The 22,151-nt window shown below is 45.7% G+C and overlaps 1 protein-coding gene across 11 annotated transcripts in view; it reads right to left on the bottom strand.

Annotated features, from left to right (window-relative positions):
- Window positions 1-22,151, bottom strand: part of SYT16 (synaptotagmin 16) — a 137,906-nt gene that overhangs the window by 7,439 nt on the left and 108,316 nt on the right. For all 11 annotated transcript variants that reach the window (XM_065065848.1, XM_065065849.1, XM_065065845.1 and 8 more), the window contains 2 exons: window positions 4,594-20,240; window positions 3,217-3,339 (listed from right to left, as the gene is read on the bottom strand). In XM_065065848.1, coding sequence (XP_064921920.1) covers window positions 19,927-20,240 — 314 coding nt within the window. In that variant the 3' untranslated portion in view covers window positions 3,217-3,339; window positions 4,594-19,926. The remainder of the gene's footprint in view (window positions 1-3,216; window positions 3,340-4,593; window positions 20,241-22,151) is intronic.

Below are 22,151 nucleotides of genomic sequence, written 5' to 3'. Positions count from 1 at the left end.
GAGGAGAGGAGAGGAGAGGAGAGGAGAGGAGAGGAGAGGAGAGGAGAGGAGAGGAGAGGAGAGGAGAGGAGAGGAGAGGAGAGGAGAGGAGAGGAGAGGAGAGGAGAGGAGAGGAGAGGAGAGGAGAGGAGAGGAGAGGAGAGGAGAGGAGAGGAGAGGAGAGGAGAGGAGAGGAGAGGAGAGGAGAGGAGAGGAAGGTCTGGGGGCTGATGCTGGCTGGCAGAAGCAGACAGAAAAATCATATTTTGCAGAAGGACACATATGGCCATCCTAGCAGTGGGTTCATCAAGCATCCAACTGGCATCCCCTTTCTGGGGGTTACATCCAACACCAGCCTGGGACATACCCTTGGGTGCCAGTTGGTTCGCTGTATTTAAATTCCTAAAGACCTCACAACATCAGACAAAGCCATAGAGTTATAACAACCTCCACAATTTCCTTTAGTAGCAAGGAAGAGAAACAACCAACAAATGAACACCAAGAGTACCTCTGGGCTTTAAGGTTGGGAGGCTGCACTCTAGGAGCAAAGTAGCTACAAGGTGCTCAAAACTACACTAGCTGTTAGCAAATTCAGCAATTCCAAACCTGCAGAGCCCAGGGCACCCACATCCTCAGGCCAGCAGCTCCCATGGCTTGCCATGGGAGGCTCAACATCTACCTCATCTCCCTGGGAGAACAGGGTGCTGCTTGCAGAAACAAGATGAAAAAGTGAACCGAAGGCAAGTCCCATTGCAGGGCTGCTCCACAGAAGCTTGAGGACCATTCTTGTGCTTAGCATAGCTGCCATCCCACCACCACCCTTCTCATTGTCACTATCATCTTTTGCGGCTGCTGGTGATGGCCACACACCTGTCTGCAGGTGCAGGGGAACAAGAGCATGACCCGTGCCCATGCATTGCACCCTCTAACACCAGGACCGATGCTAAAGCCTATGAAGGGCACCTCTGCCTGTTGGAGGCTTGAAAGTACTAAGCCTCTCCCTAACACTTAACTTGAAAGTCAGAGCAGACTGGCTCTGTGCGTGCCTAAGGGCTGCTTGGCTGGGGTTACAGGCATACAAGGCTGTAGTAATGCCGCAGTGAATCAGACCTTTAGTGTTTTGTTTAAATATAAACATATTGAATCAGTGCTTTTTGTGTAGAAGGCTATTCTTGCGAGCCAAGTGTTTTGACAGTTACAGCAAGGTGGTATGAGTCACTGCCTCTGCCTCAGTCAAGCTCAGAGACAGATACATCTTAATCATATTACATTTTTTTTCAGCACTACACCACAAGCCAAGGCACGGGGCCAAATTTCCCCACAGGGAATAACCAGTACAGTGCTGGCTCCTGAGTGTGATGTTTGTCCTTCCAGCCTGGATGAACCTCAGAAAAGCACGTTCAGCATCCCGCCAGCGTTCAGCTTGCTCGTCACCAAGGACTCAGTAAAATTTGCAAGAGCGGGCAGCACTGCCAGGGCTCGGCAGCCCCAGGGCAGGGGCTGATGCTCACACCAGGCAGTGTTTACACCCCGCCGGTGCGTGCCTGCTCGGAATGCGCAGCACATCGGAGCAGGGCGGCTGGAGCTGCCATTAACGTTAATGGAAGTTTGAAGCATAAATCCCAGACGCGGCAGTGAGGGAATAGATGCCTCTGTCTCAAGCCTGGATCTTTCAAACACAGCTTCGCGAGGGCTTTAATTGTACTTTCAAAAGAGCAAAATGTGTCTGTTCCTATTTATTTCTCCAGCAATAATTAAAGTGCTCTATGGCTCGGTACCCACAGAGTTATTAGGTATGTTTGGTCAGAGAGTTATCTTATCTAAATTGGATTGGAAATAGATTTATAACACGGCAACTTCACAGTTGACCTGCAAATGGCAAGAAATTGTCTTCATCTGGGTCCTGCACTCCTGCATCACCCCAGTGACACGAGCCCCTCTTTGGCACGAATTAGTGCTGGGTGGTTTCCACAGGGCTGCAAGCTAGCCCAGAAGGGAGGCAAGACAGAGCTTAACAAATGATTGAACAGCCAGGAAAAAAGGAAAAAAAAAACTTGTGCTTTTGCATTTCAGGCAACAGAGAGGGATCCACAAGCCCCAGGTCTGCACAGCAGCTCTGCCCCAGAGCTCGCACGTGAGACCTTGGGAGCGTTCCCACACCTGCCTGTGCCTCTACCTCTCCTACCTTTCCTCAGGAAGAAAATTCATCCCTGCCTGCTGGGTGCTGCAGTGAAAGGGGTTGTACAGCAGGTGCTATTGGCTTGTTGATGCAGATGTCTGCAGGGGGTGAGCAGAGAGGCTCCCTGGCCAAGCCAGACCTGCCGATGCTGCGCACAGACCCTGGTGAGTCAAATGTGCCGGTGCCATGCAGGTTTTCCTCTCGCAATGTAAGGGAAGACAATCAATATGCAAGCGAAAGCTGGCTGAGATGGAAATAATCTCTGAGCATCTCTTGCATGCACAAACAGAAAGCCTGAGGCTTCTGAGCACACAGAAATTGGCATTTATTATCAGCAGGAGACGTGACTTTGACATGGCAGGAAATATCATCTTGTCCTTGTGACGGCTGTCAAACCGCGGTGATAAATCCCTTGTCTCTAACCTTAGCAGCGCTCACAATTAGGGAGTGCTCAGCTGAAACCCTCCCCTGATTTCACATGCTCTGCTGCTGCATTTCCCCTCTTCAGGGGCAGGAAAAACAGCTGGTCCCACTGTGGGATTCCCGGTTGATAATGCAAAGCTACCAGACCACAGGCAGATGAACATGTGGATCGAAAACACAGGCCAGCCCCAGGATTTCACACAGACTGCCGATCGATCGCCGTCCTTCCAGAGTATCGGCTCTTACTCCTGGCTCAGGCAGAGACGCCCCTTTAATTGACCCGCGGAGAGGTGGGGACCCACAGCCGTCTGCTGGCTGGAGCTGCTGGCTTTGCACTTCAAAACTGCCTTTCTTTTTGTTTGCTAATTGCTTTGCAGATCTCCCTAATTGCAGACTCTCCCTGGGCACACATGTGTGCAAGGCACAAGCATTTGACTAACTCTCATGAGTGCATGAAGACACGAGACTTAATGACTAAGTGACTATTCTTGTCTCACTCTGTGTAGTCCCACTGCTTTTATCAATAGAATAAAATCGTATTTCCAACTTAACCCCCCTTTCAACACTAATCCAAGTAATTTCTCTCACTCTGAAGGCAAACCCAACCAGCTGAATTCTGCAAACTTGTTAGTTACCTGAGGATGCGGAGTCAATCTGCAAAGGGTCTTTCTGGGTTAATCTCAGCAGTTCTGGTAAAATTTCCTCCTCGTACAGGCTCAGCGAGCATTTCTGGCAGCAGAGCACTGCTGAAGGGTTACCTGCCGTGGTGGATCAAGGAGAAACACACATGGTTCAGGTGGCAAAGTCAGGACATGCAGGATAAGTAGCTGGACTGCAAGAGACGGGAGTGCTATTTCAGCAGCCCGCAGGGCTCAATAACATGAAAAATAAGAGTTCTGATGTCACATCCAATGCTCTAACCTTGACCTTGCTTCCTGGACTCCCTTTTAAACATCAGGAAAGTAAAATAAAATGTTGAGAAAGATCTTTGCAGTGTCTCAGGGGTATAGCTGCAATCCTCTCAGAGCAAATGCTGAAAAAATACAGCTTGATCCTCTAAATATCCGGAAGTTTCCTGAGCTAGAACATGATTACTGCCCTGAACACCACCTCTTAAAATGGCACATTATTTTCTCCATTAATTCTTGTCAGCCTCGGAGGAACGCTAAAGAGGTTCTATTAAAACCACACCATTATTTTGAGTAGTAGCAGTAATTTCCTATCACACACACATGCACACCCACACTGCCTGCAGAGTAATACAGGTCTGGGGAAAGTCAGATTATGATTTTAACAAAATTATTGCAGCATGCATGTTTCAGTGTTTGCCTTACATACAGTACAGTTTCTAGGCTGCAAGTAGATGCAGCAGTATCCAGCTGATGCCTTCCCTTCTGGGGGGAGTATTTAGCATGCTGGAATAAGAATATTTCCCAGTCTGGGCAAAAAATGATCACAGATATGCATGTGCATACCAAAACTCTGCACTTTTACATGATTATGCAGACAGACTCACAATTTTTATGTACATCCATGAAAATAAACAGCTCTAAATCCTGCAAGAAACAGCGCGGGTGCATATTCGTGCCTCATAACTATAAGACATCTATATTTAGATAGTTGTCTCATTCCAGAGGATGATACTTTGCTAACGGGCAATGAAAGCGTAGCTACGGTTACTTTTCAGAGTTCAGCTCTGACCACAAAAAGATGATTCTGATTAAAATTACCTTTCATAGAGCATGCTACAGTCCAGCAGAGCAGCAGGCAGCTCTGCCCACAGCCCGTAGCACTGCAGGATGAGCAGCCAGCCTCCCTCTCAGCTCTGTGCCCTCTTCCATGCTGCAGCAAAGCTGAGAGCTCACAAACACACACAAAACTTCCTCCACGCCAACAGCCACCTGCTAAAGCCCTTTGAGCAGATCCCACCAGCAAAACCCCACACCAGTTCACTGCCACAGACAACTCCACGGCTCTCTGTTCCTGGACATCACCAGCTCCGCAGCACTCACCCAGCGAGCCCCGGCTCTGGAGGGAGTGATGCTCCCGGTGCTTCTCTTGCTGTCCGGGCTGCCTGCTGCTCCTGGAGGAGGTGGTGACAATGGAGAAGGTGGTGGCAGTGGTGGCAGTGAAGGTAGTTGTGGCAGCTCCTCCGGGTCCTTGCAGCCACTGAGGAGCGCATCACCTCCCGGCCTCAGCCCGCGGAGGTGGGTGCCCAGATGTTCCCGGCGCGGATTGGTCCAGCGGGAGCAGATGTTGCCCGGTTGCTAGGAGCGTTGCTAGGGGTGTTGCTAGGAGACGGTGACGCTCTCCCCATCACCGTCGCGACTCGAGGCCGCGGAGAGGGAGGAAGAGAGGGAGAAAAGAAGGGAGAGGGAGGTCCTGCCACCGGGATGCTCCACAGCGGGACGGGACAGGGCGGACGGAACGCCGGGCTGCCCGGGGAGACGGAGTATGGAGCAGATGCCGTGGTTCAGAGGTGGAAAGGCAGTGAGGAGCTGCCAGGGGCGTCGCGGCAGAGCAGGGGATGGGATGTGAAACGCCCGAGCTAGGGTGGGGGCAGTCCTGCTCGGAGCCTCTGAGGAGGACACGCATAAAACCTCCCCTCGGGGCAGGCTGAAGGATGTAAGGAGCGGATCAGTGGCCGCAGAGGTGCCGGGTGCCCCCGCTGCAGGACAAGGAATGGAGCGAGAGCTATGCCTGCTTCAGGGCGAGATTGTGAGAAACATCAGCTGGTGCCTGGGAAGGCTGGAGGGAGCAGTGAGTTCACTTTGAGACTGCTGTCAGTAAGAGCTGAGAGCCGAGCTCTTCTGTTTTCTCTCTGGGTCGCACCCTTCTTCCCTCCTGACTCAGGTTGCTCCCTCCTTCTCCCATGCCCACCACCACATCCTGGCACACAGGCTTTTCTCTGAGCCTTTGGGGTGCCCCAACGGCACCCTGGGGCTCTCTGGCTGTGGCACATACACTCATGACCCCAAAGAGGCACCACAGCACTCCAAAATCCCATGGGAAGAAAATGGGATTACTGCAGGAATAAAAACCACACAGCAAAACATCCCAAACCTCCTCTTCTGCCAAACTGAACAGCAGGTCACTGGGGATGGGGCAACTCCAGCATCTCAACCAGACTGGGGGATTTTTTTAATGCTGAGCACCCTCCTGACGACAATAGGTGGGATATCAGACTCAGCTTGCCCTCAAAACCAAGGGTCCAGCAAGCAAGGCTCAGAAAAAGTTTAAAGGAGGTAAATAAAACCTGACCTGTGTAAGGCAGTGTGCACAAAGAGGGGAAATCCCTTTCCCAAAGTTTCTAACACTATAGGTAGATATGGGCAGATCTGGAAGTATATTTAAAAAAAAAAAATAATAATTTTTAAAAATAACACAATTTCTTCAGTGGGCTATGTATAGGGTTCTTAGCTGGAAGAAGTGTGCCACTCCCAGGCTTGGAAAAGGGGTTATACAAGATGAGCTTTTCTGGCAAGCCAGAGTGGTGCCAATGGCTGCACTGAAGTTACCAGCTCAACTGTGGCTTAGATCAGCCTCAGCTCCCATCTTGGACTTCGGTCAGCACCTTTCTCTAAGAGAAAAGTTCCTTAGACAACAAATTTTCTTTCTGTGCCTCCCAACTGTGTCTATGTCCACACAACCACTGCTCATGCCATAGCCCTATCTGAGCAGTCATTCACTCCAACTCATGCCCCATTCATCTACTGAAGGTGATTCAAAGGCTCAGCCAGTGCCACAAAAAAGGCAAGGTGCTATGGGAATACATTCATTGCCCAGGAGCATCTGAAGATCTGGTGATCTGGAAGATGAGTGCCCCACAGGCATCATATCTGGGCATGTCACGGCTGGTAGAACACACAGAGCTCTGGTTGCTCCACAGTCTTCATGAAGGTTCTGCAGAGCAGCACGCAGCAGGCTTAGTCCTCCTCCGTCTTGCACGGTGGGAAAGGAGGCACATTTTTTTTTGACATTCACCTGACCAATAGCTCATCCAAATTTTAACAAAATGAGACCTGGCAAGCCTGAGTCCCAACTAACATATGTCAACACAGCAGCCGCAAACCAGTCACTCCACTGACTTCGAGTATCTGACTGTATTTGCTACCCAGTATGCACTGACATGCACGTGCACACACACAGCTCCTCTGGTCCTTGCAGCTTGATAAAAGATCAGTCACGGCCATATACTTATTTCAAATTATCTCTAAAGCTCTGCTTCTTTTATTGAGAAGTCAAATGAACTCAAACTAATTTCAAATGAATTTTCTAGGACAATAGGAAGGCACTGGAATTTAATTGATTTTGATTACCCGCCTTATTATTATGCTGCCAGTAGAGATAGTTCAGGTTGGTGTAATTTTAAATTTACTGTGAGATGAATCTGACATTTCTCTGCTGCTGAATAGAGGACTTGAGCGATTCTTCAGCTCTTCACAAAGATGTCATAATTACTTCAGTAATATAACTTCTGTAAGCGGAGATAGAAAAGGAAGACACAGAAGCACCTACTCTGCGTCTAAGAGCTGAATGAATGACAGGTTCAGTTACTCCAGTCTTCCTGAAATTGATTGTATTTTTTTTTAACATTCAACACAATTTCTGCTGCAAAGACACATCTTCCCCTCTCCTGTCAGAACGCAAGCAAGACTTATTAGCTGGCAACAATTTACAGTCAAAAGGTCGGCTAATCTTTCCCCAGCTGGCTCCAAGAAGCATTTCCATGCCCAGATCAGCCTGAAGAAAATTCTTCTGCAATCCAAGTCTGGCAGCTTTTCTTTGTCCACTCTCTGAGGGGGCAGAGAGTGCAAGGAAACAGATCCCCTGCCCGTATAAACCAGCATTGCTCTGCTGGCTGAAAGTGACCTCTATCAAGATAAGCAGCAGATGCCCCATGCCATCCCATGTCATCCCTTTTCTCCTGCCATGGAAACACAAGAGATCAGGTCCCTTCCCTGTCTGAAGAGGAGCTTTCCCCTCTGCCAGGGATGCCTGGTCAGGAATCGCTGCCCATCTGAAGCGCGGAATGTTTTAATGCAATGGAAATTAAACAGAACTGTGAACTGGAACCAAAGTCTCTATTGACAGTGATATTATGTGAAAAGATAAGACTTTAAATGCATACTGCCCAAGATAAAACCTGGACAGGCAGAAAATAGAAGAGTAGCTATTTCTTGTCTCTTCTTTTTTTTTTCCCAGTCTTTTGAAAGCAAGATTGCCTAGCGTAGTCAGTGCTACAATAAATATATGTTTTAAATGGTTTAGAGCAATTGGGAATATAAACCCCCAGAACATTAGCATTTACTTTACTTTAACTGCCTCTCAGAATTAGAAAAAATCAGTTCCTCCATTTCAAAGCAGTTAACATCTCCTCAAGCCAACTGTTAAAGAAAAATGAATTAAATTAATGTGCCCTTTTGAAGTTAAGCAGCAAACATTCAGAAAATGCGTGTATAAAAGCAACAGCCCTCCCAGGCAGCATATACCTACACACATGCCATATTTCTAAACACAGTATGCAGAAGGTATTTTCAAAAGATAAAACATACCTGAAATGTTTAGCTTTTGTACCTGAAATGCTGAGCAGTTTCAGATGTGAGGAGTTACACCCTGGACCAGTTTTTATCCCTGGCCTGGCCCATTCAGCTGCCTCTGACAGACAAAGACCGTTGGCTTGTCACAGCAAATGGAGACAAATGGCTCCAGTTTCTGGACCCCGTTCATGCCTCCCAACACTTGGGCAACCTCAGAGAGACCAGATGACTTGGGAGGCTAATCCTGCCTGTGTTTAAAATGCAGCCTTTGCACTTCATCCTAAAAGACCAGTTATTTCTCCTTTTGTTTTTCCTATGCTAGATCTCTTTTTTTTTCTGCTCTATCTTCCAATACATTTGACAAGAAAATTTGTTGATATCTGAAAATATGGGGATATTTTTTGGACCTTTTTACATTTAAAGCCTTCAAAAAACTTCAGAAACAAGCTGGGGAAAAGCAGAACTAATGAAGCCCATTTTCCTACACATTTTTCCTCTTTATCCGCCCCATCCTCCCCACCATCACCAGTCAAATTCCACCACATCCCCTTGAACACTTCCAGTTCAAGTAGAGACAGCACAAGAGGCAGCAGATGCTGTCACTACTCTGGAGCTGCATACCATCATGATGGGCCAGCTGACTGACCCCTGGCCATCAAACCTACTCCTTTCTGCTTCTCCGTAAATGATTCTCTGCCAGGTGATAAATTCTGTAGAAGTCTAATTGTCTTTGAGACAGTTACCCTTCTCTCAATTGTGATTGAAATTGGCCAACCTGTTCAAAAACTATGATGGTGGGGGAGAGACTGGCGAGGAGACAGATGGCAAACAACTCAGCTTCTTTAGCCTCAACTGAGCTGATTGAGAAGTGGGAATGCTCTCACCCTCTCATGAAAAATGATATCACACTTTCGTTGAAATTCAAAACTTAGTTTCCCGACATTACAAATGTGACTTTTCCAACTGGTCAAAATTAGGATGACATCAGGGATGTCTTGGCAAAACAATCGTTGGCGCTCTGCCAAGGAATGAAGCCACTCTGAGCAAGGAATTAAAATGCAGCTGGAGGAAGAACAGGATAACCAGAACAATAAAATGAAACACAGCTGAGAGCCCTCAGGGAGCCCAGCAATATCCACACATGCTCATGCTGAACAGTGAGTGTCCCAGTAAGAGCAGCAACAAGGGGATTGCTAAGCCCACCATGGTATTTGCCCAAGTACTTAATACTGATTTTTATGGGTGGCCTCAGACCAGTCATTTATGCCAAGCTGCCCAAACATCGGCATCAATATGTATGGTCCATTCCCTGAGTTCAATGCCAGCAGCTTCACTGTAGCATCTGCTGAGCTTGAACAGGGACAAAGGCAAGTCTGCCCAGAGGAATAAACCAAAACCCACTTTGTTTGATCCTGTGCTGATGATCAGAGAAAACCCACCCACTTTGACAGCACCATCAGCTCCTTTGTCACCACGTGGTGGCTGAGGACATCCCCACAAGGACATGGTGAGGCTGTGGGAACAGTCAAATAAGTGCAGTGTCCCCAGCAGTGCCCAAATCTTTTTGAGTAATTGCCTGTACCCCTCAGGATTTGTTTTACACAGGAGAAATATCATGGAGTGGGTGGGGGAACTGAGGCCAAGAGATGGGCAGGGTGAATTTTAAGCGGTTTTCAGAAAAACGCATGGGGTGAAACAGTGTTATGAATAATCAGGCCAGGAAAGTGCTGCTGTAGTACTCACTCAGGCCATGTCACCACCTCGGCAGCAGCACTCACCTGAGCTCCCAAACCCCAGAGCAACTCACAGCCAGTGCCTGGTTCTGCAGATCCCCTTCTGTGCCCAGAGGAGCTGCTGGGGCGCTGATTGCAGCCCAGAGCAAACCCCCAACCTCCCCTCTGCAGCCAGCCCTGCTGTCAAGGTCTCCAAAAATGCAAAATGTCTCCAGCTCTTTCCCATCCTCACCCCTCTCAGCTGACCTTGGTCATCCCACAGATGTTAGTACTTAGGAAAACGTTTTTCATCACCAGTTTGCACCAAGTAGGGTAAGTTTTGCTGAACTCCCTCATGTCTCTCTGAGTCTCCCAGTGTACCCCATTTCCCTGCCATCTTTCAGGTGAGGAGCTTTGGGCTGGGTTTTCCATGTACCCAGACATGGCTTGTACCAGCCACTTCTGGGCTGCTGAGTCTTTCAGAAGCTACCAACCATCGCTAGAAAAAGAAACTCTATTTGTGGGCCGGTCCTGGAAAGCCAGCCCTGCGGATGCCAGCAGGGATTCAGGAATCATGGTTTCTCAAGTCTCCCTCAAAGACAGCATTGCTATTCTGAGAGAAACACATTATTCCCAGTCCAAAATCACTGATTTGGAAATTTTTTTAGCTTCTGTCTTTCTCTGTCTTAATGTAGGCATGGATTACAACTGTGACCTGGCAGAAGTGTAACACACACAAATATATCTTGACTAAAAGTACATGCAAGCATAAGTGGCCACCAGACAAAGACATATCTGTAATTGCTGAGGTGATGTTCCTGGCCTCATGTCAGCCCAATTTCAGCTCTCCAGCCCAAGGCTTGAGCTCTTACCTCTGTTTCCAAAGCAAGACAAATCCAACCGCTATGGGGAGCATATCACAGAATCACAGAATCACAGAATCGACTGGGTTGGAAAAGACCTCGGAGATCATCGAGTCCAACCCTTGGTCCAACTCTAGTCCGTTTACTAGATCATGGCACTAAGTGCCATGTCCAATCTCAGTTTAAAAACCTCTAGGGACGGCGAGTCCACTACCTCCCTGGGCAGCCATTCCAATGCCTGATCACTCTCTCTGTAAAGAATTTCTTTCTAATATCCAGCCTAAATTTCCCCTGGTAGAGTTTAAGCCCATGCCCCCTTGTCCTATTGCTAACTGCCTGGGAGAAGAGACCGATCCCCACCTGGCTAGAACTTCCCTTCAGGTAGTTATAGAGAGTGATGAGTGATGAGCATCCCTCAGTGTCCCACACACATGGCCGGGTTGTCAATGAAGCTGGTGTCTACATAGATGAGACACATTGATCTTGACGTGCTCTGGTGCAGGTGGCACACCCGTGGACATATAGGAGAAAGGACGGCTGGAGAACCACCATTGAGTTGAGTGAGAGGGGCTGCTCCAAGTCTTGCCAAGGGCTGGGTGAGAGATGGGGGAACACCAGACATCAAACAGATAACCAGCACTTCCCCACATAGAGCTGGCGGAAAGGCGGTGTATGGAGGGAGGAGGTAAAGACACAGCAGGATATTGGAACATCTTCAGTTCCCCAAAGTCCTCAGCAGCCTCCACCTGCAGCCACAGGGCCCCTCTGTCAGTGTGGACAGACAGGGGGACCAAGGGAGGGGGCTATTTCCCATTCCTCCCAGTTATACATTATGCACCGGACACCTGCATCTTTGTTCTGAACAAAACACGTCCACCTCTCCTATATTCATATTCACTCGCTTCTGCCACAATACAAACAAAAAAGGAAGAGACGTCGGTTTTGCATGTCTACATGAGCCATCTGCTTCTATTTTATTGATAAAAACCTATAACTACAGTGTTCACAATAACAAAATAAGAATGTTTCTAAGGTGTGGATGGCTTTATGCATGTGTAGATAATTTCAGCCCAAAATTCTGCAGAAACTGGATTTAATGCCTTTTTTTTTTCCAGTCAGATATCATCTAGACATTAGTATTCCTAACGCAGCATATAATTAGCGAGAGGCAATATATTGTATGATCATGCACGTTAGCACTTAAGTAGAATAAAAATGTTTCATTGTCAAGTACATGAAAAGCTAAGAATAAACCCGTACCACTCTTCCTGTCGAATATCGAAACATCTTTTCATCGTATTTCTCATCTTTTTTATCACAGTTTTGCACTTCAGATATCTCTTTCAATCACACACACAGCAAGTGAAATAATGCTCATAACATTCCAGTGACCCCACCAGTTAATACCAGCCATTTATTAAGTAGATTCAAGGTACAATTTTCAGTGCAAATCTTTGAACTTCATAAAAGTGGAAAAGGTATATGAATTTGTTTCTTACAACCTTCACGGTATGAACACTTCTCCTTTTATAGATTTATTTATCATAAAAATAATTCAGCAATACATTGAAGGTCTAGAAGACTTGCTTTTGCAACTGACAGAAGTTAGGAAGCTGGCATTTTTATTAATTTGTCTGTATTGTTATTATCTAAAGTGATTGATTTATGGATAAATTTTGTGTTTGTCCATCTCAGGTTGGAAAAGCAGAGCTGAGATTTCTATTACTCTTGACGAACCCTCAGCCACAGGACTGAATTACTCTGAATACCAACTGGCTCACTACCTTTCCCTGATCTGTGCTGAGTATATGACAGCAATGATAGAAAAAACCTCTTAAAAAATAGATTATTCTACTACATACCAGGAGGGCAATGCAGTAAGTGGGCTTACAGTACTATCCCGTGGCAATGCCCTTTCTATATTGTTCCAATATAGAAAGAAGCCAACACACACTAAAAATAACTTATTATATACAGTATACTTAAATCAACAGTCAAATACACATTGAGATGTGTTTCATGCAAATGCCTACTGGCATTCTACCATAGAAAAAAAACACATTTATAGATATATATATATATATATATACATATATAAATGCCATGCAGCATTTAAATGCTAAGTCTACCAAATGATTACTTCATTTCCTCTTCTTGACAAACAAAACTCTCTGCTGGGAAAAAGTCAATGAAGTTACAGCTGAGAATACAGCCTAGCAAGACAAAAACCACAGCAGTGCCAGCAGAGGACTACGGGAGAGATGTGGTATCAGTTTAATTGGAAAACTTGTGCTTGAGGTGCCACATAGTGATGGCAAGAGATTGGAGGATAGGTTTTATCCTGAGCACCATAAACATAAGATATTGCTACTGGGCACAGACCTGACTTGGAGCAGATCTCTACAGATATAAATGAGAGTAAAGGAGATGCCATGATGGATAGAGCATGAAGGAAAAGCAAGTGGAAAGTGTTAACAAGACACAACTAGGATGAGGAAAGCTGGTAAAATTGTATGATTTTTCCCAGCTGCTAATGAAGAGAGAAATTTGCAACCTTCTCCTAGGTCTGAGAAATAAAGGGAGGAGGAAATATTTTGCAGAATAAAATGCCGTCCCTGGAGGTCAAGGCTAATTAATTGCTGGGAGATTCAGGAAAGAATTTAGCTTTTGTCTGAATCCTGAATCTTTCTCACTCTTCACCCATGACCCAGATCAGCTTTTTGTCTCTTGTTACTCAACAATATTATCCCATGCTGGGTATGATGTTACAGCAGAGACATACCTCCAGAGTATTTGGTATCTATTAGATGGTCATGTATTACAGCCTGGAGGAAACAGAAGAGCCAGGAGGTAATGTCCTCTCTTCCTCACACCTGCAGCTGCTCAAGGATCTGTGATTTCTGTTAAACTGCTTTTGTTAATTGAAACCAAACAATTTGCTTTCCAGTTTTCTGAAGAGATGAGCAACTAATATATCTGAGTGGAGCTCCACAGCTCCCATCTGGCTTTTGGGTCTCTTCTTCTACTTTTTCCAGCCTCAGATGTCAAATCCTCACAGGGTACAGCATGGTGACTGTACGGGTTTTGTTCTGCAAGATCAGACCATCACAGCCCACCTGTATCACTGTCAAGCAGCACAGGCTTCCTTCATCACTGGTACCTCATTGGATTCAGATTTTATTCCCCTGTGATGGGCTATACCCAAATCCCATGCAGGTTCCCAAATTAGGATCGAAAATGTCTCAACACTGGACTTCTATCTGCCTCACCCAAGCACTGGGTTTTCCCTGCTCTGTGTGTAAAGACCTGCTGAGTGACAGAGCTTTGCTCTGGCTGCTCAGCTCTCCAGCAAGATCTCAAAATTTATCCTCCCATGAGAAACTTAGTAGTAAAGCAGGGAAAAATCTGACCTTCAGCCTTCTATTTTGGGGAATAAGCACAGGGAGAACACAGCCTGCAGCTCTCCTCTTACACCCTCGTTTGTAGAGATGGCTTGTGTGGAGAAGAGAGGGATTGTAATGAGCTAGAAGGGATGAATGGTATCTACCAAGTTCTTTATCCAGGCTGCAGTATTGACCTATATCTGCTTCATAAAGGTGAAAAAAACATGGATAGCTGTGTGGGTTGAGCGGGAACATCTTCCTGCTGCCAGCTGGCAAACAGCTTGGGGATTACAGCATGAGGATTAATAGCCTTTGTCATTTGTAAGTGCAGATGCTAACCTTACTCACATGACAGACTGATCTTCTTTGGATTCTGTGCCTGTTTGCTGTTCCAGAAAGATGACCTTGGGCTGCTGTGACAGACAAAATATTTACACATTCATTTCTTAAGGCCTACAGCGTAGGCTGCAGGAAAACACAAGCTCACTCTGAGCTGAAAAAAAGCAATAATAAATAAATAATTTTTAAAAGCCGTATGCCTTCAGCAGATCTGGAGCTAGGGAATCATACAGAGAAACCAGGTTTCAGCCCAGGCCTGATGCCACTGCAGCCTGGCTGTGCTGCTCTCTAGAATAGAGAGTGAGCAGATTCCCAGCTCTACAGCATCTCAACCCCCCTGAGACACCCCCGTCCCCACCGCCCTCGCCGTCACTGCTCTGGCTTTTCATTTTTTGCACGACAGCTTGTTAAATCTGCACTAGATTCCAAATAAACACCCAAACCAGCTCTGCTGAATTATCCTGTATGTCTTTCCAAGCTTTAGGATCTGTCAGCTGCTGGCTGCTTTTATCACAGAAACAGGCCAGCTGGGAGCCAGAATCACTGCCGGGGGTACGAGAATGGATTTGCTGGGGTAGCGCACGCTGAAGGGAAAAACCTACCTCATTCAAAGTGTGAGATCTTCTACAAACCCTGGCTGCTTTTTTTTTTCTCTTAAACCATAGTTACAAACATCACACTTAGTACATTTCAAATGGAAAGCGGATGCGCCTGCATACTAATTCCTTCAGGCTCTCTCGTCCTTTTACAGAACACGATGCTTACAGGAGGTTAAAAAAAAAAAAGGAACGTAAATACAGAACAGGTTATTTCCTCTGTCATTAACTCGGTCTACACTGTGGGGAATGGATGTCACTACTTTATAATTATTAAAGTATCACAGACCGACCAACAAGCTTCTAACTCCACAAGCAGACTAGAGAGCAGGGAGGCAAGGTCTTGATAATGAGCATCATAACTTTAAGATGACCCCTCCAGGAGTCAGCTCCCCTTGAGCCCGGGGATAACGTGATAGGAAAGGCCATATTCTTTGCTCAGCCTTTCTGTCCCCCTTTTGTGCTGAAGGGCAGAGGCAGCTGAGAGGTCGAGAGATGAAGTGCAGTGATCATACAGATCAAAGATGATGACAAATATGGGAGTGGAAAGCAAGCTCTGCAGGCACGCTAGCTCCAAGGTCATCGCCAGTTTCAGCTGAAGGAGAAAATGAACTGCCACCAGAGGAAATGCCTGCTCCTTTGCCAGGCTGCCACCTTAGGCTTTATGCTGGAGAAATGATCAATAGCAGCTGGCAGCCTTTGGTTCTGTGCGTTCAAGAACATCTAAAGACATTCATGACTGAAGATCAGTCAACTATGTAAAGCAGCAAATAACTTCTCGGGATCTGCAGCCGCTAAAAATATATCCAAGTATTGTCCATGTGCCCCAGGAGCTGCACAACCCACATTACCCCACAAGGGAAATACAGACAAGCCAGAGTGACAGGAGCGAGCAGGACACAGCAGGGTCCAGGTAATTAAAGACACTGGTAAAAAGGAAACTCAGACAAATCAGACGATGTAGCAGAGCATCCAGACAAAGCCTTTACAAACGGACACTTCAGTAAGCTCAAGCTGGAGCTCAGTGGGCTAAAAGAGGTACTCATTTCTGTGGGCATCAGTTGAAAGTCAGCATTATTACAGGGAATATAAATGTGGTGAGATCATTCTGCTCTGTTGTCAATACACATTAAAACTAAAAAAAATATAAAACAACAGCAGAGAGACTAGCAGGACAGGGGCGTGCTTGCTGGAGAGGGACCAAGGAAGAACCAGACTGCAACTAGCTGAACGATGCTGTTCAAGATACAGAGATGCATCCAGGGCACTTGCCCACAATATTCTGGGTTTATGCCAGTGCAGTTTGTTCCTTCCCACACAATGGTTTTGTGGGTTTACAGTTTGTTTGTTTGTTTGTTTGTTTTTCCTGAAGAGAAGAAAACTCAAATATGCTATAAGGGGATTTCAGAAAGTGGTGTCAAAAAGGGATGAATTATCTTAGAAAACACGAATGCATTAGGAAACCTCCATAATTTGGACCTGCAAGCACCCAAGCACTCCCAGAACCAGGTCAGATGTTGTTTTCCTGCTCCTTCTGGAACCCCTCAGAAGCAGAGACCAGGCATCAACATCGGCATACACATGGATGGAGGCCAATAGAGCACAGGGCATCAGGTCCCCTGACCATTGCCAACTGCGAGCCAAAATTCCTAAGGAATTGAAATATTTCTGGAATTCAGTCTTGTCAGCCACTTCCAAAGGAAACAACGGGTTAAAGCAGTGACTGAAAGGGCATAAGTACATAAGAAAGACCATGAGCACAAGCCCAGCCTGTATCAATATTAGCAATGACTAATTCAATCTGTGAACGGGAAGAATTAGGGGAGCTGTGGAATACAGGGCAGCTGCTGCCAAGCCTTCATTTCACAGACAGTCAATACTGAAAAGAAAAATAAACCACAAAAGCAACACAAATCCCAAAGTACAGCTAGCAAGCATGGGCACGTGCAACATTCTGTTCATCCCAAGATTCCTAAATTCCTCCGTTGTTTCAGCAGGAATTTGATGAACCCCATAAATACACTGCTCAAGACACAGGTGTACCAACAGGTTTAGCAGCAGCTCCAAAACCCCAGTGCTTCCCTTGCCTCATCCCTTTTCCCTTCTCTCCAGATTTATCTGGTAAAACATCAGGCCAAAATGTTGCAAGGATGCAGTAACCTGCTTCCATTGGAGAGCAAAGTTTTAGCATGGGCTCGGATATTAACTTATTCTAAGTAAGCTATTTTCACCTGCTTTCCTGTGACTCCCAATATTCTACACTGAAATCATATATGAAAATTCAGTTCCCTTAATGCTGTATCTTCAGAAAAGATCTTGATGTGAAAAAAGCATGGAAGTCCAAAACCAGTTTACTTCATTGCTTTTTAAAATGATCTTTTCCAATGATTTTGTTTTAATCACACTGTTATAAATCTGGGTTATCTACAGTTCACTGCTGGAACATATTATCAACTTATACTTTTCCCTTAGGTCATCATTAAGCATAAGCAACACTTTGCAAGTTCAAAAAGTTATGAAGAGAATCTCAGTAAGTTTATTATACATACACATTCCAGATGATACAATTACTTATAAACACTTGTATATACATTTTACACAACTCAGGAAAAGAGATGCAGAGATTGGAAAACAACTGAAACCAGCAAATGCACGTTTTGAACCAGGCTGTTGCCTCTACTTTTTTCCAGAATAAAAGTACATGATAAAACCACATTTCTGTTCTGCTGGTTACCATTCAACTGCTCATTTTCTCTCACACTGGTAATACAGCAGCATTAAAAGTGCAGTCAAACACGTATTTGTTCGCTGCGCTGTATTTGGGTTAGATCCTGCTTTGTGATACAAAGCCCCAGTAGTGCAAAGCAGATATTATGCCAACTTATCTAGGCAGTGGAGGACAACCCTCCTGCATAGGATACCCACCAGTCTCACCAGAAAAATGATGCTCAGACAGGTAAGTGATAAGAATAGATAAAACCACAGCCTGTAGTTTGTACCACCTATATCAGAATTCCTTCTACATGCAGGTTATTCTGTCTGCATGAGGACAGACAAAGCCTGTGTGTATCACACCAAGTGATGATAACCTGTGTCTATCACAGCACTGCCCGCAGGCTCTGCCTAGCCTGCATGTGATGCAAACCAGCACCAAGGCTCAATTTTGGTCAAACAGCCAGTGCCAAAGTTCACACTGGTTAGATTTGCAAAGCACCATTGAAGGGAAGGAGACGGCTGTGATGCAGTAGGAGGCAGAATTTGGTGCCAGGTCTCAGTAAACGACAAAAACAAAACATGAAGTGATTCAGTACAGACAAATCTTTTCAGCAAAATATTTCCCGTGTCTTGCTGTCATCAGCAGGAACGGGGAAATGCCAGTCCTCCCTTGGATAGCGTGGGGAACAGGAGACTGGGCAGCTGGTAGTATTTGAAGATCTCAGCACCTTACTGCCCACGTACCGTCACTACACTAGATGATTAACATCCTCTGCTGTGCTGCACGTGGCATTGCAACAGCTAACAACCACTAAACTTTCAATAAGTAGCAGACTAAGATGTGTCCCCTATCCACAGCTCCACATCTCGTCTCCACAGCTTCAACTTAGAGAGACAGGAAAAAAGTATTAAAATGGAAAATGACAATATAGTCTTCAAAGTAACTACATAAAAGTGTCATCACCTCATCCAGTAAGCCTGCTCCTTGCATTGCTTTCACTTAGAGGCAGGAAGCATAATACTTCTCTCTGGCGCTAGTCCAGCAGAGCCAGCAGCCCCTCAAGGAGGGGTCCCCCAGGTCCTATTCCTGGCCTGCAGGAGAGCTCGCCCTGAAGATGAGGTGACATGGTCTGGCATCCTCTACTGCTCCACATGCCAAAAACCGTCCCCTTTCAGATCCCGAGAATATATTACAGGACAGCATAATTGAAGAAGAGCCCTCAGCAAACTGATTTGTGCTTAACTGAACCGCAGAGAAATCACGGGTCCAAAGCCTTCCTGTGTAATGTGCACAGAAATGCTTTTCTGAATGAATCTCACTTTTGAAAAACAAAGTAACATGTTGGCAAAACAACGATGCAGAAACGAGTGATTCAGGCACAAAGGTGGATGTGCAGATTGTTCTGGCTTTTTTTGGTATTCATGATGACAGAAGCCATGAACTTCAAGTAAGCATCTAAACATGCACTGTATAATTGCAATATAAAACTGATGCTAATTTTCTCTCGTGCAAATCTATGGCAACACAGGCTAACAAGTGCATGGGATGCCTAATTAAAAATACTAGTGGTGTTTAGTCCTAATAACAATTGTTAGTACAGGAGAACAGTAGTAATGTCGAGGCACTTAAAATTTGACAGAAAATTCAAAAGTGCTTTCCCATGCTGCCTGAAAAATATATAATCCAGTCTACATTGGTATCAAATGCTTATTTCTAGGACTTAGAAACACAATAATAAAAGAGAGAGAATGTGATCTGCATGCAGGTTAGCCTATCTGTGTGTCAAGAATATTTGCAAACTTCATTAATATAAATAAGGGGCGTGAGGGAATAGAGAGTTTACTCCAGAAGAAAATATCATCAAAATCAGTCCGTGGTGATTTAAGCCTATGACAAAATGAGCAAGACAATTACCAAGGAGAGGATTTTGTAGATTTTCCCATTGGTGTTCCCTAGGGTTATTTATTTGGATGTAGGAAATGCAAGACAACCTGGAAAGACAAGAACTAAACTTGCTTTCCAGACCTTGCCACCTTTAATACCCACGACTGCTAACATTGAGAAGTCAAGTTAAAGTGTACGGTACGTGACCTGCCAGTCCACAGTGCTTGCCATGGGATAACTGTTTTCTGTTGACTGCGAACAAGGGAAGACACAGCTCATGGTCCCAGGACCTGCAGGCTGCCCTGGTAACCCCTAGGACTCCAGTAGTGTGTGCCACCTGCAGACCTGTGTCCCCTTCGATTCCTTCATCTCCTGCCAATGACTTTGCTCTTCCTCCCCACTGCTGTTTTGACCCATGGAGATCCAGCCGATCATCTCTTTGCGCTTCATGCTGCGCCTGTTGTATATGGAGATCATTAGAGTGACATCGGAGAGCTGGAAGAGGGCAACCTGGAAGATGAAAGTTTCCTTGTAGACAGGGTTGGGCTGCCCTCGACGGATGGAGGTCTTGCAGCGAGACATCTCCTGGCCTACAGAGTTGAGCAGGCAGAGCTTTCCATAGGTATCTAGGACAAAGAAGAGGAAATTGTGTTTGGCACCGGTGAAAGATTAAATTAAAGCCCTAAGTAGTCAAAAAACACCCAAAGAACTCCAAGCAGAGCAGCTTTGTCTGCAGTGAATAATAGATGAAAGCTGGACAGCTCTCAATAAATCCATGGGATGAGAAGCAGGAGGTGAAAGCGCCTCTTGGATTTCCTCATATTCAGCTGGAGAGAAGAAAGGAAGGAAACAGATAAGTGTTTCAGTCCTGCGCTCTTGGAAAGAGCAGGAATTCTTCTTAAGCCTAGCAAGCCTGTCTAAGACTAACAGAAACTATGAGAATCTCTAGGGATTCTCCATATCAGACGGTGTATTTGCACCTTCCCTCTGTCTCCCTCACAACCAAGCTTCATTGGAGCTGTCTTAACAGGGCTTCCCTCAGCTGCACTTGCCTCTCCAACACTTTCCTTTGGAAGAATGCTTCTGTGACCTACTGTTTGAGATAGCAAACTAAAAGGGTCCTGAAGAAGAGGGAAAGGAAAAATGCACACACAGTGAAATTATTTGATCTTGCATGATAGTTTCAAAGCTTTTTCCAGATTCCCATATTGCTTTTTTCATGGACTCCAGGTCAATTATGTTCACTATTTACATCCATACAAGGAGTTAAAAGGCTTAGTAGATACAGGGAAGGGATGGTTCAAGTCAGTGTTCCCATAAATTCACACTTAAAACTCTTGCTGCCTCCTGCATTAATCAGTTCATCTCTGCTACATGGTCACTAATACTGTGGTCTCAGGCAGAGCTCTGTGGTCCCAATGCTCCACAGACCCAGCTTTCACCTTGCTCTGCATGTGATGGTAAAAGACCACTTGGCTAGAAAAGTCCCCTCCTAACCTCCTCATAATCTGTGCCTGTGTTTCTGCAAGTGAATATTATTTCAGAGTGTGCTGAAGATAGGAAATAAATAACAAGCCTTCGTTCTCTTGTCTACAGCATGTCTATCCTCTTCTGTTCCCGTTTGATGTGCTATTTTACGCACTTATCTGCTGAGCAATACAAGGTGTGAAATTACACTTCAGGTGTGAAAACACTTCTGTGTCTCCAAAGCAGAGCTCTCCGCTCATCTCAAACTGTTCCACTGAAAAAGCTGTCAGGAGGCTGACAATCGAGGAGCAAATTGTGAGCCTGCACAGCTGTACAGCTATCATGTTACTGCAGGGAAAGTTCAGTCCAATCGTTACCTGGGGGTGCCAGCTTGGCTCCTGGCGTAACACTGGAGATGAAGTAAATCTTGCCAACAAAGACCTACTTGTTAGACAGAAAAGCAGAGCTCTGACATGAAATATTTTCCTGATTGTATTTGGGAAGGAAAAAACTGCTTTATCAAGGTGTGGATTCATTCCCACAGTAATAGTCAATGCTGGTGGTGCTGAAAGACCTCCTACCCTCCAGCAGATCAACACTCGCACCCAACTTGGTGTCGTCGGCGAACTTACTGATGGTGCACTCGATCCCCTTGTCCAGATCATTAATAAAGATATTAAACAGAACTGGCCCCAATACTGAGCCCTGGGGAACGCCACTCGCGACTGGCCGCCAACTGGATTTGACTCCATTCCCCACAACTCTTGAGGCCCAGCCAGTTCTTTACTCAGCAAAGAGTATACCTGTCCAAACCATAAGCTGCCAGTTTCTCCAGGAGAATGCTGTGGGAAACAGTGTCAAAGGCTTTACTGAAGTCTAAGTACACAACATTCACAGCCTTTCCCTCATATATTAAGTGGGTCACCTTGTCATAGAATGAGATGAGGTTGGTCAAGCAGGACCTGCCTTTCATAAACCCATGCTGACTGGGCCTCGTCACCTGGTTGTTATGTGTGTGCAGCATGATTGCACTCAGGACGATCTGTTCCATGACCTTCCTCGGCACCAAG

This window comes from Columba livia, chromosome 5 (assembly GCF_036013475.1).
Source record: "Columba livia isolate bColLiv1 breed racing homer chromosome 5, bColLiv1.pat.W.v2, whole genome shotgun sequence".
NCBI lineage: Eukaryota > Metazoa > Chordata > Aves > Columbiformes > Columbidae > Columba > Columba livia.
The sequence above is the reverse complement of the archived record's forward strand: the minus strand, read 5'-3'. Positions and strand labels throughout refer to the sequence as shown.